Source organism: Anneissia japonica, unplaced genomic scaffold, assembly GCF_011630105.1.
Source record: "Anneissia japonica isolate Jap-2015-1 unplaced genomic scaffold, ASM1163010v1 scaffold284995_len508010_cov190, whole genome shotgun sequence".
Classification (NCBI taxonomy): Eukaryota; Metazoa; Echinodermata; class Crinoidea; order Comatulida; family Comatulidae; genus Anneissia; species Anneissia japonica.
Window position 1 is genome coordinate 489,390 of NW_022730633.1, and position 16,530 is coordinate 505,919.

The 16,530-nt window shown below is 34.5% G+C and overlaps 1 protein-coding gene across 3 annotated transcripts in view; it reads left to right on the forward strand.

The window, feature by feature from the left end:
- LOC117114978 (patatin-like phospholipase domain-containing protein 7) overlaps positions 1–16,005 on the forward strand; it is a 29,408-nt gene extending 13,403 nt beyond the window's left edge. For 2 of the 3 annotated variants that reach the window (XM_033258609.1, XM_033258611.1), the window contains 20 exons: positions 138–197; positions 593–732; positions 1,119–1,289; positions 1,536–1,613; positions 2,577–2,782; positions 2,874–3,005; positions 3,396–3,569; positions 3,977–4,122; positions 4,462–4,599; positions 5,461–5,524; positions 5,623–5,737; positions 6,059–6,426; positions 6,732–6,952; positions 7,484–7,606; positions 8,226–8,342; positions 10,065–10,213; positions 10,993–11,105; positions 11,839–11,989; positions 12,336–12,453; positions 13,047–16,005. In XM_033258609.1, the coding sequence (XP_033114500.1) occupies positions 138–197; positions 593–732; positions 1,119–1,289; positions 1,536–1,613; positions 2,577–2,782; positions 2,874–3,005; positions 3,396–3,569; positions 3,977–4,122; positions 4,462–4,599; positions 5,461–5,524; positions 5,623–5,737; positions 6,059–6,426; positions 6,732–6,952; positions 7,484–7,606; positions 8,226–8,342; positions 10,065–10,213; positions 10,993–11,105; positions 11,839–11,989; positions 12,336–12,453; positions 13,047–13,219 (2,957 nt within the window). In that variant the 3' untranslated portion in view covers positions 13,220–16,005. Of the gene's footprint in view, positions 1–137; positions 198–592; positions 733–1,118; positions 1,290–1,535; positions 1,614–2,576; positions 2,783–2,873; positions 3,006–3,395; positions 3,570–3,976; positions 4,123–4,461; positions 4,600–5,460; positions 5,525–5,622; positions 5,738–6,058; positions 6,427–6,731; positions 6,953–7,483; positions 7,607–8,042; positions 8,160–8,225; positions 8,343–10,064; positions 10,214–10,992; positions 11,106–11,838; positions 11,990–12,335; positions 12,454–13,046 lie in introns of all 3 variants that reach the window. The other variant, XM_033258610.1, reaches the window with a different exon arrangement.
- The last annotated feature ends 525 nt before the right edge of the window (positions 16,006–16,530 follow it).

The following is a 16,530-nucleotide window of genomic DNA, read 5'->3' on the forward strand; positions in this document are numbered from 1 at the left end:
GGATGAACTAGTATAGGTGTACTTCCACCTGATTTTCTCCACCTTGCTCACTATTATTTATTCTATGTTGTGAGTTGAATTTGAATAAAATAAGTTAAATTAAATTAAAAAGTGACACCATTTTTACTTTTGTACAGATAAGTATCAAAGCACAACGTCAGACAGTGAAAATGAACTGCGAGGGAGAACATCATCATGTAAGGATAAACTATTGATAACTACAGTCATAATGAATTCTCTTTGTCATTTAATAATGATAATAGTGTGTAATTTATATAGTACACTGCTTCTATGCGCTTTACATTATTATTTTCATTCATTTTGTCAAACACCTAAGAAATACATTCTCATTTTTCTGTGGAGCACTATTTCATAAGAAGCTAGAATAAGTACTTGAGTCTTATTATAAGTACCCACTGGAGAGACAATGTGGATACAATGCCTTGCCCAAGTGCACAAGCAAAATGCACAGTGAGAGATTAGAAAAGGCAATGCCTAAACAAATACTGTACACTAACAAGTATTGTTTACTTACATGTACTGAAATAATCATCTGATTTGAGGCTGATTAGTGTGTCCTATTTTTATACAGATGGTAGCCACCCTCATAAGTTGGTAAGAAGAGTAACCTCTTTTGATCTGGATGGTCATGGCCGAATGAGTATGAGTCCGTCTGACTTTGAGGCAGCAGCTGGTAGAGCTAGGGTATTAAACCTGGAAGATGTACCAAAGGTAAGAGTTGGATCACAAAGTGGTTGACTGGCAACATGTACTTATTGTAGTCACCTGTAATAAATATTGTCAGCATCCCCACCATCTTCACCATCATATCATCGTCATATTAATCATCACCTTCATCATCAGTCATCTTTTCAACTTCTTAATCTTGCCGAGTAAACCAATTTTCTGTATATATTTTCATGCATAACAGACAATAAAGTTTCTTTAATCTTGAATATCACCACATTATGAATACAACCTATGCGAACATTAGAAATAATACAAAATACCAAATATTTAAACAAAAAAAATACAAATACATTATATTTAGATTATCATCTTCACCACAACAGTGTTCAACATTTTGAGATAAAAATTACCCATGGTGGTTCTTGCAGGACCCAGAGGTGAAACCTCTAGAGAAACCCAAGAAGCTAGTTACTCAGACCAGCGAGGAAGCAGCGCCCTCAAGTGCAAGATCTCGTAAGAAGTCTGGGGAGAATTCGTATTCTGATGATGAAGTATTGGCAATGGCACAGACTGATCTCACCAAGTTGTTTGGTTTTGAGGTGGGTAGAATTTTTTTTTTGGGGGGTAGGGGGTGGTGGGGTTGTTTATTGTTTCATCCAGTTCAGCATCTCACTCATAGACTACCAACTTCATTTCTGGTTTGTGTAGCTTATAAACGTCTTATTATATGTTCATCAATACTAGTGATTATTTTTTTTTATTATCAAAATTATTATTATCTAATATACAGAGGTGCTTTGTAATAGTTAATTCAATGTTATTAATTGGATATTTTGTTTTTGCAGGATGAATCTTACCTTGATGGACACCTGCAATTAGCTCATGTTGATGCTGGTAGCTGTTTGACTCAAGAAGGAGACCAGGTACTTAGTTAATTTTGGTTCTTCATTATTTACATGGCAGATATGTAGTATTTATCAACAGTAAATATTATTGTTGCTGCTTTTGCTAGTGGAAAATTTTGACATCATTAATGTCGAAATGATGACATAATTAATGTCGAAATGTTGAATCCCGACAAGATGGCGTGCATTTCGATACTTGGATTATGTATTATATTATCTTATCTGAAAATGTTGGGGTTATAGTTATCATTCAGTATTACTAGGAGTGGAGCTCCAGCTTAGTGGTTAAGATGTTTGCCATTCAATTCCAAGGTCTTGGGATTGAGTCCTGGGACACCAGGATTTTCCTCAAGACTACACTCATTAAGCCCCATAAAATGATTTGGTTTGTAGAGCATCATGTAAGTGGCCAGACTTTTGCTGTTGGGTGAGAATGAGAATACATTAAATTACAGGTTTTTTTGGAAGACTTGTGGGTTGCATCTCTTTTGAAGTTTTTGCTGTCCATTTCTATTCCTTAGTATTAGGAGGGTACTAGTCTAGTGGGTATCTGGTAGTACCATATTTAGATCCTAGCGTTCTGGGTTCAAATCCTTCGAGACATCAATATTATAAAAAAAAAATCCTATTAGCAGGGCTGGAAAATATGCACCACCACGCAACCAGCACTTGAAGGCATTATATAAGTCCCGGAAGCATTTTGTGGGGAAAAATTTCAAAGAAATAAACTGTTGGGCTTTAACAGTGTACAGATAAATTAGGTGCTGGAGGCATTTTATCGAGACAATTTCATGGACAGAGGCACAAACATTTTTTTTCTAGGCCTGCATTTTAATATAGAAAGCATTGTTCTATCCTTTAAGTAGTGAGTGTACTTGCTGTTGAATGTGAAACTTAAGCTCTGATTATATGAATGTGTTGTTTATTAGTGTTATTTGCTTTTATTAGTATTATAGATCTTGTTCTGTTTTTTTTTTATAGGATGCCAGCTTATTCTTTATTGTTAGCGGTAAACTTGGGATGATGCAAAAGATAGTGAACAGCACAGAGGAGAGAGGTGTATTTAAGGTGAATCCGGGTGAATTTATAGGTGAATTGGCAGTGCTGACGGGAGAACCAGCCTTCTTTACAGTCAAAGCTTTGGTTTATTCTAGAGTGATAGTAATTAGCAAGACCAGTTTTTACAGGTATGTAATATATTAACTTGAAAAATAAAATCAAGGATAGCTTTAGTTTCATCACTCACAAGCTATTATGTTTATTTTCTTTTGCTTTCAGTATTATGAGAGTCAAACCTGAGGTTGTATTAAAAATTGGACACTTCGTAGTTCGCAAGCTCTCCTCTTTCATTCGTCAGACTGACTTTGCTCTTGATTGGATGATGATCGAAGCTGGTAAAGCACTCTACAGGTAAGAAAAATCAAAACACCCTCTGTCTGGAATATAAGAGTACTGGGTCTAAATCTTAACTGAGGAGGACCATTAACAAAAATCTGAGTTATTTATTAATGATTATTAGCCTAATGCAGTGTTAAACACACCAAAAACAACCAGAAAAGCCGCTTAAATTGAACTACTGTAAATGCCGTTGCCGTAGTACATTGTCATGATAGGGAGATTTAGGTGTAATGCAAAATTAGGTGATGTATCAAGGATGAATGACTGTGAATTTTACATTGGAACATCATAAAATGATAAATGTTTAGCCCAAAAGGTCAATTGACTTTTACCTGAAAATGCTGTTTAAAGATTTTTATTATTAATTATGTATTTCATTTCTCAATTTCACTTCTCATAAAGACAAAACAATGAAGGTGACAGTACATACATTGTATTAAATGGACGGTTGAGGTCAGTTATTACGCTACCTAATGGTAAAAAGGAACTACTAGGGGAGTTTGGTCGAGGTGAGATGGTTGGTGTCATTGAGGTCTTAACACAGAAGGAAAGAATCACTACAGTACATGCTATCAGGTAAAAATCTGTTTCTTAAATTTGTGTGGCCCAGATCAGTTTCTAGATTATTCTAAAAGGAATCTTCATGCGTTGGCAGATTTATTTATAGGCTGTGGCTATTGTTACACCAGTTTTAAACCAATTCATTATTCTGATTGACTTATTTTCTAATCCAATCCATACATACAATAACATCTAATCAGAATTAGGAAGTGGCTTAATACTGGAGTAGCAATAGCCACTGTCTTATTTATAATGTGTATATTTTCTTGTTAATATTTTTGTGTGTGTTATATTGCATATATTTTTTATTTAAATAGTTTTGGTCTGTTTTAACATTAAGTTATATTTTGTATTTTTATATATTTTTATCATTAATTTTGTATGTTTGTTTAAATTTTCTCTGTTTTTTGGGGGTTTTTTAGGGATACAGAGTTAGCCATGTTGCCATCAGGAATGCTGACACTTATTAAGAGGAAGTTTCCACAGGTGGTCACCAGACTCATTGAAATCCTTGGCCAGAAGCTTGTGGGACAAGTTAAAGAAAAAAATGTCTCAAATCCTCTCAGAGGTAAACAAAAAATTACTAGCTTTACACCGACTTGTAAGATTAGGTTGTGAGTGTGTGTTTAGGATATGCTTGAAGTGAGTGATGATTATGGTGGTGATGATAAAGACATTGCATCCTTTAATTGAAAAATTCTCTGACATAGTCTTTTAATGATCCTGGTGATGATGGTGTTAGCATTGTTGATGATGATTATTTATATAAAATCAAAAATGTTGATATGATTTATGATAGTTATGATGATGAATATTTGTAATATGATGGTATTCTATATAGTCCTACATCAGGTGCTTGTTTTACTGTAATTAGATTTTATTATTTTTTGTCCTTCTTCATCCCCAGCTATCTCACAGAATATGGATGTTGCTGGCAGCCACCCAAATGTTGATAACTTATCAACATGTGCAATAATAGCTGCTTCGGACAATGTTCCACTTTCAAACTTCTCCCAAGAACTCACTCACTCTCTCAGTGCAATAGGTAGGTCTAGTAGAGGTTGTGTAGGTACAGGCTGTGTGTGAACTGGAGAGATAGGTGCCAGGTATGACAGTACAGATAGTGTAAGTGTAAATGAGTTTGTACAGATGGTGTGAGCATTAGACAAGTAGGTGCTAGTTGGTGTCAGTACAGGTGGTTCAAGTGTCAGTGAGTTCGCACAGGAGGTATTAGTATAGTTGATGTCATTACAGGTGGTGTGAGTGTTAGACAAGAAGGTGTCACCTGGTGGCAATTTAGGTGGTATAAGTGCCAATGATGTCAGTTCAGATGGTGTTACTACAGTTGACGTCAGATACAGGTGGTGTGAGTTTTCGACAAGAAGGTGTCACCTGATAGCAATACAGGTGGTATAAGTGCCAATGATGTCTGTACAGGTGGTGTTACTATATTTGGTGTCAGTACAGGTGGTGTGAGTGTTGGACAAGAAGGTGTCATTTGATGGCAGTACAGGTGGTATAAGTGCCATTAATTTCTGTACAGATGGTGTTACTACAGAGGATGTCAGTACAGGTGGTGTGAGTGTTGGACAAGGTGTCACATGGCAGTACAGGTGGTGTAAAGTGCAATTGATGTCAGTACAGATGGTATTATTACAGTTGATGTCAGTACTGGAGAAGAAAGTGCCGGTCAATGGCAGTACATGTGGTACAAGTGTTGTTGATGTAAGTACAGATGGTGTTGGTACAGTTGATGTCAATACAGGTCGTGTGAGTACAGTTCACGGTGCTTGGTGGTGTCAGTACAGGGGGTTTAAGTGCTACTGATGTCTGTACAGATGGTGTTACTGCAGTTGTTGTCAGTTATTGTGTCTGTTATTATTATTACTATTATTATATTTTGCAGGTTCATGCCTTCGCTTGACCAGTGATTATATACTAAAGACACTAGGAGGTTCTGCTCTGGACTCGTAAGCCTGTTTAAAATTTTCAAGAATTCATCCTTTACTGCTATCTAATATTTAATCTTAAAATAATAACCTATGTTGTAATTGTTTTAATTTTCTAGTATTCATGAGTTCCGGTTAACAAGTTGGTTGGGGTTACAAGAAGACTTCCATCGTATTGTTCTCTACCAAGCAGATTACAAGATGACTCCATGGACACAAAGGTGCATTCGGCAGGTGAGATAATTATTTAAACATAATGTACCGTTATAAAAAAAAGTTTTGATTCTCTTATCCTTGTGATATTGCCATTATCAATCTGGTTTTGTCATATTTTGACGTATAATTATAAGTCTATTTGTACTCAAGATGATAGGAACAGATGATAGATTGCACAGGCATGTTGATAGTGATAGTAAATATAAAGTATTTTCGAAAAACTTACTGTACTAATTGTAATGGAAGACTTTCAGAATTCATATATAAAATGTATTTATGTTAAAAATCATTTTATTGAGTATTAAATATTTAATTGAGTTGATCTTAACTCTCTTTCAGGCTGACTGTATTCTCATTGTGGCATTAGCAGACAAAGATCCAAAGGAAGTGAGTCAGATGGAAGACCAGTTAGAAAACCTTTCAATTCGTGCTCAGAAGGAATTAATTTTACTCCACCGTGAGAAAGATTACTGCTACCAGCCACCAACACGGACTGCAGAGTGGCTCAACGCTCGCGGGTGGTGTATGACCCATCATCATATCCGCTGCCCACGCCGAATGTTCTCCAAGAAATCCCCAGCAAAGCTCAGAGAGACTTATGAGAAGCTGTTTCAAAATCCTCCCGACCGCCATTCAGATTTTTCACGGCTGGCAAGGTTCTTAACTGGTACTTCAATTGGATTAGTCCTTGGTGGTGGTGGAGCAAGGTTAGTGCCTTTTAGAATTTTGTTATATATTCTCCAGTTCTTGTTTGGTAGAAAAAGTTATATAAATTTGATAGAAAAGTTATATAAATACCATCCTTGAATTATGAATTATTTTATAGATCAATGATGTCAGTTATTAGTAAGGTATGTGTCAGTGTTTTTTGCTTTAACAAGCAGGTATCCTTCCAGCCTGTCTAAAAGGGTGGGTATCCATAATTAAATATTGTTTTTAAAAAAAACTGGTGTGGAGATAAAATTCACAATAGTGTTCATTGAATTTTAAGTGAATACAATTTTACTTGTAGGGGCGCATCTCAAATCGGTATCATACGTGGTTTACAAGAATATGGAATTCCAATTGATATGGTTGGCGGAGTTAGTATCGGTGCTTTCAACGGTGCTTTGTACTGTGAGGATCTGAGTTGGCAGAAGATGGAAGCTAGAGCGAAAAATTGGTCGTATGTCATGACATCGTTTTGGCAGAAGCTGGCAGATCTTACCTATCCTTTCACAGCCATGTTTTCAGGTGTGTGTCGGCCTAAAGCTCCGTTCACACTAACAAGTATTATGCCTATATATGGGCATGATGATGTCATAGAGCCCCATATGAGACTTGCCATCCCAAAACCAGCATACTGTCGCTAATTTTTAACCTGAGTAATTAGCATAAGAATGTGGTAGTATTGTGTAATTTAGTACAGAGAAGCAGTAATACTTTAACTCATAACTTTGGCAATAGTAAGTCAATTCCAGTAAGTGATCCATCATTTTAAAGCTTACAATTCGGAGAATATGAATATATTAAAAAGTCAATTTTCATATGTTGGTCACTGATGCTGGTTTTGGGATGGCAAACCTCATATATAGAAAACCTTAAAAATTCACCACATAAAACTTGATATTATGGAAAGAGCTTTATAACTCCTTATATTCATCTGATATCCTCATCCAATCTGAAATGTTGAAAAAGACGATTATTTTTGTATATCCTGATGTAGGGTGTAAGTTATACAAATTAGAAAAAGAACAGCGTTTAATTTTTTTTTTCATTGAACAGGGCGAGGATTCAACAGGACCATTAAAGATGTGTTTGGAGAGAAGCAGATTGAAGACTTGTGGATTCCATATTTCACTATTACTACTGACATCAGTGTGTCACAGATGAGAATTCATACCTCAGGTAGGGTTTACTGTGTGGTAATAAATAAAATCATGATTGTACGACAATGAATTACACCCTGCCAGTGACGTAGAGATGGAACTGGTAATTTATTTATTCTTTACCTTAGGTGACCTGATCAGTGCAAAGGCATTGTTATCCTTTGTAGTGCAGCAACACATACAATAAAATAAAATCAAAAATCTGAAAGTACATAGACCATCATTAAAGTATTAGGACTTCTAGTCTCAAGCCATTATTGATTGTGATAATTCATATTTTCCTCAATTTGATGACTCGTGTGTGTGTACTTATAAATAGGGTTTATCTTTTAGAATACTGTTTTCAGATACTGCTGGTCAAAATTTGGCATCGGATGTTTCCTATAATACTTCAAAATTATAATGTGCTCCCATGCACTACAACATTCATTACCATATCGCCTGTTCTATTTCAGGCTCGCTTTGGCGCTATGTCCGAGCCAGCATGTCTGTCGCAGTGTACCTCCCGCCACTGTGTGACCCTCGTGACGGCCACCTGTTGGTGGACGGTGCATATTGTAATAATCTGCCAGGTGAGAATTTGCATATCGTAGAATACCAGGTGTATTATTTATATTAATCAACCGTTCTGTTTTCAGGCTCGCTGTGGCGGTACATCCGTGCCAGTATGTCGCTCTCCGGCTACTTACCGCCATTGTGCGATCCAAAAGATGGTCATCTGCTTTTGGATGGAGGTTATGTGAATAATCTACCAGGTGAGGTCAATCGATCGCTTCCTGTCACTAGGTCGGATATATTTTTCCACTGAGTTTTATGGGTACAGTCATTGCAGCATGTTAGCAAGACTACTGGTTAATGTTTGTGTTGTCGTTGTACTTTGTTAGATTATACCCATCCACGTCTGCTGGTAGTATTACTTTTATTAGATCAGTATCTTGAATGTACCATTACATGCTTTTACCCTAACAATCTTATTCTTGCTTTCAACAGCTCTGCTACACACCTTTTATTTTACAATTCTTGTATGTTTGTTTTAACTACATTTTCTGTTTTTATCTTGAATACTATTCATACTGTTACTGCAACTTGACTTTTTCTATGTCTTATGTAAATTTAATAACATTGTATGTTCACTTTAACTTTCATAACCTTGATCCCTTAGCTTACTGCACCCTTCTTTAAAAATCAAGCTATGACATGTACTTTTGCCAAATCACCTTTCTTCAATGGGAACCATGCTTGTTTTATCACCACCATATTGCACATTTCCACCCAATTAATCTTTGACCTTTTCATTGGCATACAGCATATTTGATTTATACTGCACTTCTATATAATTTGCTGTGTCAAAATATGTGACAAGTCGCAAGTTAATATTTAATCATGGTCTTAAACTATCCAGATTGGTATTTCTTACTAAATTGTTGTCATTGCATTTTATTAATATCGAACATTGTTGCATGCACCAGTATCCATGTCCTTAGGGATGCAAAAGTAGCCTCAGTGCAGAGCATATACCAGCTTATAAAAAATATATTCTCTCTTATCCTACCTAACTTTTATGTGAGTGTTGTTTGCGTAGGCAAGCGTTATAAACGTCAGTTAAAACTAAACACTGGCTGGGAACGAGGGTCGTTTGCACAATTAGCAAGTATATACCTCTCAGCCAACCGCTTTATTATGGCTGAAAGAAAATGAATAACTAACCCAATTTTTATGTTTCATTCTAAAGCTATATACAGCTGATATTTTAGTAATTTGCTATTTGTCCATTTTTTGTGGGAACACATGACATATTGGAGGTCAAAGGCATGTAAGCATTTACATAGCATGTACAGTTTTATAAAGTGTTATCGCCTAGCAGTTGTTCATTTTCATATTATGTAGTAGGTGGTGACTGCTACATCCAGTATTCACTGGTAATAAAACTAGAATGCAGATGCAAATATGCCCATATAGTATGTTTGTTTATATGCTTTGACATAGATATCTGCACTTGAAACTACAAGATGGATTTGTTGCTTGATAATAGCAACTAGTTGCACATTCCACATTGAGTACCTTATAATCATAAACATGTTTTTAATTTTGATTTTCTTCATTATTATCATTTGTCATTATCAGTCACTCCTTAATATTATCATCAGCTGTCATTAATAATTGTTTTAGGTCTTGTAATCCCAACATTGAACAACATACGCCTTTAGACCGTATCTCAATGATTATTGCTTATTTTATTGAAAAAATTAAGGAGTTAAGTAGATTTAATTGCTGTTAATTAACAGAAAAGAACAAGGCTATACTATATATAAAAAAGGCAGCATAATCTCTAAAGAGGTTTATTTAACACACTTGTTTTTTTACTGTCAGTATTATCAACAATCAGTGTCTTGTTTATACAGTATTATTCATCATCCTCTCTCCCTTCTTCTTTCGATATTTCTTCATTCTTTAACCTTAAAGTGCTTTTTTTTTAGCTGACATCATGAAGGCGATGGGGGCGCAGACCGTGATAGCAGTAGATGTTGGTAGCGTAGATGAGACCAATCTGACTAACTATGGTGATGAACTGTCAGGCTGGTGGTTGCTTTGGAAACGTTGGAACCCATGGGCTGAAACAGTGAAGGTAATGTATAACAGAATACACGCTAGATTAGGTTCCATTGGCGGTAATAATGTGAAGCACTTGGAGGCCTTGTTGGCATGAAACTCTAAATAAGTCTAACATGTTTTTATTAGAGAGAATTTGCAACCTTACTAAAGCGATAAGGAATACGAATAGTCATTATCATTATCGTCATTCATGCCTAAAACATTCTTGACAATATGTTGTATGAGCTGCATATGATCCTTGATTCATGCAAAAGGCATGAATTGATTACATTGTGACAGACATGCTACTGTAGGGATAGGTTTGTGTAAAATATTGATGTTGTATTACCGTATTCGTTATCGTTTTCGTAGGCTTGCGAAAACTCACTATAATTGTGTATGCTTATCACAGCCATAGGATCGTAGAACTTCATTTTTAAATTGCTACTGAAAAAATTGCTCTAATTGAATAAAGCCCAAAAGAAACCAAAAAGACCAAAATTTACAGAAGCAAAAGTAAGGAGCACCTAAAGAAACTAGTTAATACAGACATCACATACATATGCACCTACGGCCCACAGCAGAGACAAGGACGGCTGAATATGCTTTGTTGGATTTAGTGTTTCCCCAGATTGTCAAAAAGTGCTGTTATTATCTTCCTGTGAGCACTGTTTGCTTTCTCTTAGCCTTTTGTTCGATTTTCCCAAGACCTATTCATTTTGTTTAAGGCCTCTGCGCTTTTCACTAAGCCTCCCTACTCCCCATTTATCTTGTTATTTTTAACATTGTTTTACATATTTGCTTGTGATCTAGGTTCCTGATATGAGTGACATCCAGAGCAGGCTGGCATATGTGTCGTGTATGAAACAGAAAGAAGAACTCATGAAGAATGACATGTGTGAATATATTAGACCTCCAATAGATAGGTGAGCCTCTCGTAGATTTTAGATCTCTTATTTAAATATTTAATTGTTATAGTTTTACATTATCCTTATGTGGAGAAAGTGCTGTCACCACATTCTAATTGTAGCGGATTGGGAACTACTTAAGTCATTACTGTGATTATTGAGATCTAACATGCACATCTGCTATAATACATAACACATCAAGTCTAACTCATGTTGTATTTAAGTAGTTCTCTTCTCTCTTATTATAGTTATAAATTGTTATTTTTCATAAATTTATTGTTATACTATTGTTACTTTTATTATTTATTTATTAATTACTAATTTTTATTTTTTTATTATTACAGTAGTTTGTTATTAGTATTTTTATTATTGTTAAATTATTGTATTTTAATATTATTTTATATTATTATTTTAAATTTTATACTGTGTGCTGATATTCTCTCCGTTCTGTTTCCGGTTCCTGTTTATCTGTTCCCAAATCCAACAAACTTGCTGGTGATAAATCTTTCTCTTCCTCTGCTCCAAAACTGTGGAACAATCTTCCTATTTCCATCCGAAATGCTTGTAGTACTGAACTCTTCAAAAAACTCTTAAAAGCTCATTTATTTCCTAAATAATCCTCTTCCTACAATAAACCTTTTCTAAGCGCCTTGTATCCTTTGGCAAAAGGCGCTATATAAATTTCTATATTATTATTAAATTTCTATATTATGATAAGCTACTTTGACATTCATGTGCTTTTTTCAACAAGATTCAAGACACTGTCTTTCAACCGTTTTGAAGAGATCAGAGACGTTGGTTATGAGCACGCTCAGACTGTGTTCTCTGGCTGGGTAAAGAGTGGTTTCCTCACTGAGCTCGCCAAAGAAGTAACGGAGAAGCAAGTTACTAGCACCTCAAAGGTGAAGATATTTTATAAATTTTATAAAATATTTTTATTAAATGAGTACAGTGCACCACATGTTTTAAATCTTGAGTTGTTTGTAAATAACGATATGGTGCATGGCATCTCAAAACCAGCATCAATGGCCAAAAAATAAAAATTAACTTTTTAATTTATTCATATTCTCTACATATAAGCTTTAAAATGATGAGTCATTTACTTGAATAAACCTTATTCTTCAACAAAAATTGATATACGAGCTTCCTTTGATGAACTGTTATAAAACAAAAGTGATCTATAAATTGATAGATTGATTAATTTTTTTTATTTATTAATTTAATAATTGATTTAATAATTGCATTTAGACACCGATAAAACAGAAACAGATACCAACTCAATTCACCGACCTTGCCGCTATGATCTCCCGTTTGGAACCGGTGCCAGCAAGACGAGTCAGCTTTGAACTCCCAACACCAGAACCAGGTTAGAAATCTTTTGGCTTTGATAATACATTTGGGTTTGCGGAAACAATATATTGTTGTGGATAAACATGTCTGTAATAGAATTATTTTAGCCATTGCCTCCTATGGGTGTTTAGTCCCTAATATGGCAGTACTCCTACTTGAATTTGTTTACTTATCTCTAGGCAACAATATTGATATGGTCATAATCTCCACTCATCTGGTTCCTCTTGCCGTTATATACCTCAGTCTAATAAGAAATCTGGTGATAGGGCCTTATAAATTGCTTTTCCTAGGCTCCAGAATAGTCTTCCCAGCGATATACGAAATGCTTCTTGTTTTCTTGGTTTTTGTTGGCTTCTGAAGAAATGTTTATTCCTAAACTAGATCTCTCAAAACTGTCCAATTTTTCTGTTTTCATTGTTTAATGTTTGTTTCATCAGGTGAATTTGTTGATCACCAATTGTTATCTTTTTTATAAATTTTTTTGCAACTTGTATCCCTTGGCAAAGGCATGGTATTAATTCTTGAATATTATTATTAATATTATTTCATTAAATATGATATTCATATACACATCAGTTGCCATCACCTTTTGCTTGCTTTTTTTAACAGAGGCTGAGATGGAACGACAAGATATGCCAATTACTGTTTCTATGCCAACAGTGGATGAAATCAGTTTTTCAGAAAGTGACGAAATGCCGGATCTTGATGACTCCGAATCAGACACAAACGTATCCAATTTTCCACACAACAAACTCAACTTGACGCCCACATCTAGTGATTGATCCCAGGCTCCCTTTGAACTGTTGACCTATGAACTACTACTATGCACCCCTGTGTTTCACATGATTGGTCAAAAGCTACACAGTCAGCCCTTTGAATATTGTGGCTGTTCAAGCTTTATAATGTTTGTAAACACTTGCAGAAATACTAACATCATAATAAATATCAGCCTATATAATTATTAAGTTTTCATGGTAGTTATGTAAACTTCCTAATTTCTAGGATTTCTTGATTTTATTACTGTTGTTATTGATATTATAATCATTGTTGTTATGACTATCATTTTCATCATCATCGTCACTGTTACTAACATCTTTATTTATTTTAGTGTTATACAGAACAGTGTAATGAATAAGTTTTATACAATTTTTCTAATACTTCTGCAAGTAAAGAGTATTATTAGCATAGGGTTACTTCAGGTACACAGTGTTGCTACAGTGGCCATTTACTTGTAAGTGACATTTGCTGTTTCTGCTGTACATCATACCAAGGTAAGGGATAGTAATTTTTGGTAACAATTATCTTATGAAGACAAGTCTCTATCCCTTACTAATATGCCTTAACCCAAAGATCAAAGCAACTTAAATGTATTGTGTATTATTACTTATATTTTTTTTTATTGTTATACAGTATTATTATTATTTATTATTAGTATTTTTTTTACTATTTTTATAGATATATTATTACAATGAAACAACTAAAGACACTTAATATTTCAGGGCTTATTTTTGTGTACAGAGTAACGGCATTGAGTAGTATAGTAACTCTACTCAGGAGAAATTGCTCCAAATATTGCATTATCAAAATTGTTGGTTAGAAAACCTCAATCCACTTTTGAGAACTCTCATAGGTTCATTTTTTTTTTTTTTTTTTTTTTTTTTTAATGTACATATCAAAAATGTTTATATCATCCCAGTTTTGCCTGCCAATTACCTATACAAATGTCTTTAATCTCAGGGAGATTTTTGCCAGTTTGTCCAAATGCACAAAACTGCCGTTTCAACCATACACTACTCAGACACAGTTTAATACAAACAGCTACCAATTATAACTGTTAATGAATGTTTTTCTTTCGTAACTGTTTATTTTCCACGTAACTTTAACTTGACAAAAGAAATGTTATATTTTCCGATTTATATGCTGATCAATGCAATTATAATTAATATGTATGTATGTACATATTTAGATGATTTTGTTTTACTAGTGTGATGCTACAAATGTTGTTAGCATCAAAGACTTAGCATGCATTTGTAGAGAACATAACATGTCTCTTAGCTGTTATCGTCTTCTACTTCTCTGTAAACGAGAATATATTATAGTTGTGTCTTATAGAATGTAAGTTACTTTAGTTTGAATTATTTTAACTTTAATTTTGCTGAATATATTTTGTTATATATGCAAATAAATGTAATGGGGTAGATGGCCTACAGTAACTTGCTTCTCCCCAAAGGGCCTCTTTGTGTCTGAGCTACTCCAGTCTGTCTGCAGCAAGGGCTGTATGGACCAGTAAACTGGGGTAACCCCTACTCATCTCAAAAGATGTACTGGGGTATTTAAAGTGCACGTTAACCAAATTTTGTATACTGGGCCTACTGTATAATAGTCTTTATTCAAGAAAACTTGTTGCTTGAAAGATCTTTGTTTTTTATCACAGTTGAGCCCTCATAATGTGCGAATAGGAATTCATAATTTTCTTTCCCTCAAGCTGATGTGTCCATTGAAATTTTTCATTTTTTAATGTTTTTAGTACCAACAAACTTTGATTGCAGTGCTATACAAATTGATACATTGACTGGTTGTGTTTTGATGTGTAGGATTATTAATATTAATCATTATTATCAATAATTCAACAATTTTTATTAAATTTTGTTAATTATTTTGTTTTAATTATGCTGTGTTCCATAATGTAAGTAATGTCATGTCCTGCTGTTCTGTATTTAAGAAATGTTTTTAAAACTGAAATATTTATGTCCAGTTCTTGTTAAATGCTTAATATGTTTGAACAAACTATATCGTAATAACTTTAATTTACATCAAATAAATACAAAACAGCATAAATCCATATCTATTATTAAGTATTAAAAACATTGTGCTATAGCCCTACTACAATAATCTCCATTATGAAATGAATATTCTATTCATTGTCTAAATATAATTCTCATTTAATGTGTACTGTATATGATTTCTGTTCATCCTAGTATTCTATAACAAAATTAAGTGCCATAAAAGTAAAAAAATTTTTTTATGTTTTTGAGTGTACAGTTAGTTAATGAAATCTTCCTGTCCTCCAAAAAAAAATAGATTTATTTTAATTATTAAGTATTTTAAGTATTCCATTTTTAATTGTATTTACCTTGACACACAAACCTGAAATGAATGACTTAATTGGTCGTGTGACCTTGTCATTTCTCCATGTACATAATTAGGTTGAAATATATTATTTGATTATACTCTATCCATACAGTATAATGCTAATATTGGAGAAGAAAATAACTCTGACCTAGGTTCCAGTTATCTATCAAAATTGGGTTTTTAAAGTCTAATAAATGAAATATATCTACAGAAACATATTGAAGCTAAAGGTATAGTAATGATTTTAGTGAAAATATTGTTACAGAAACATATTGGAAGTTAAGTATAGTGAAGGGTCTTCAACAGTTGTCAACTAGTGAAAATGAGAATGCATGTGTAGCAAAATCAAGAATTATCTTGAGAGGTGTAACACTAACAATAACAGGTTTATAATGTAAAGTTGAATCTATCAGAATAAAGAAAGCACAGTACAGAAGGTATGAACAAACTGTGATAATTGTGTCATGTCTCTAAAGCGGGGGGGGGGGCCCTCTGCGACCGACGGTCGTCGGACGACGCGATTCTATGTACAAGGCAACGACACGAAGCGCGCGCATCCCATCATTTAAAGAGGATATCCGTTCAGACTGCCACCCACAATCAGCAGACGGCTTCGCGTCGTCTAGTGCTATGCTCACTGTGAACGCAGTTGGATTCGTCGACCGACGGTCGCATGACCGTCGTACGACGCAGTGACAACGTTCCATTGAATTCAAAGTTGAATGGGAAAATCTTAAGGAGTATACAAACTTGCCCTTGTATCTTGCTTGGTTGAGCAGCCAAACAATAATCGAAGATATTGCGTATGGTGACAATAAGTTATTCTAAGAATTTGTCTTTATTATCACTAAATTTAATATCATTTGTGGTGTTTATACTTTACCAGATTCGCACGCAATAAAATGTTGCGCAAGATAAGTGTAAGTATGCATCCCTTGGATCGGCTTGCCGATTATGTAGC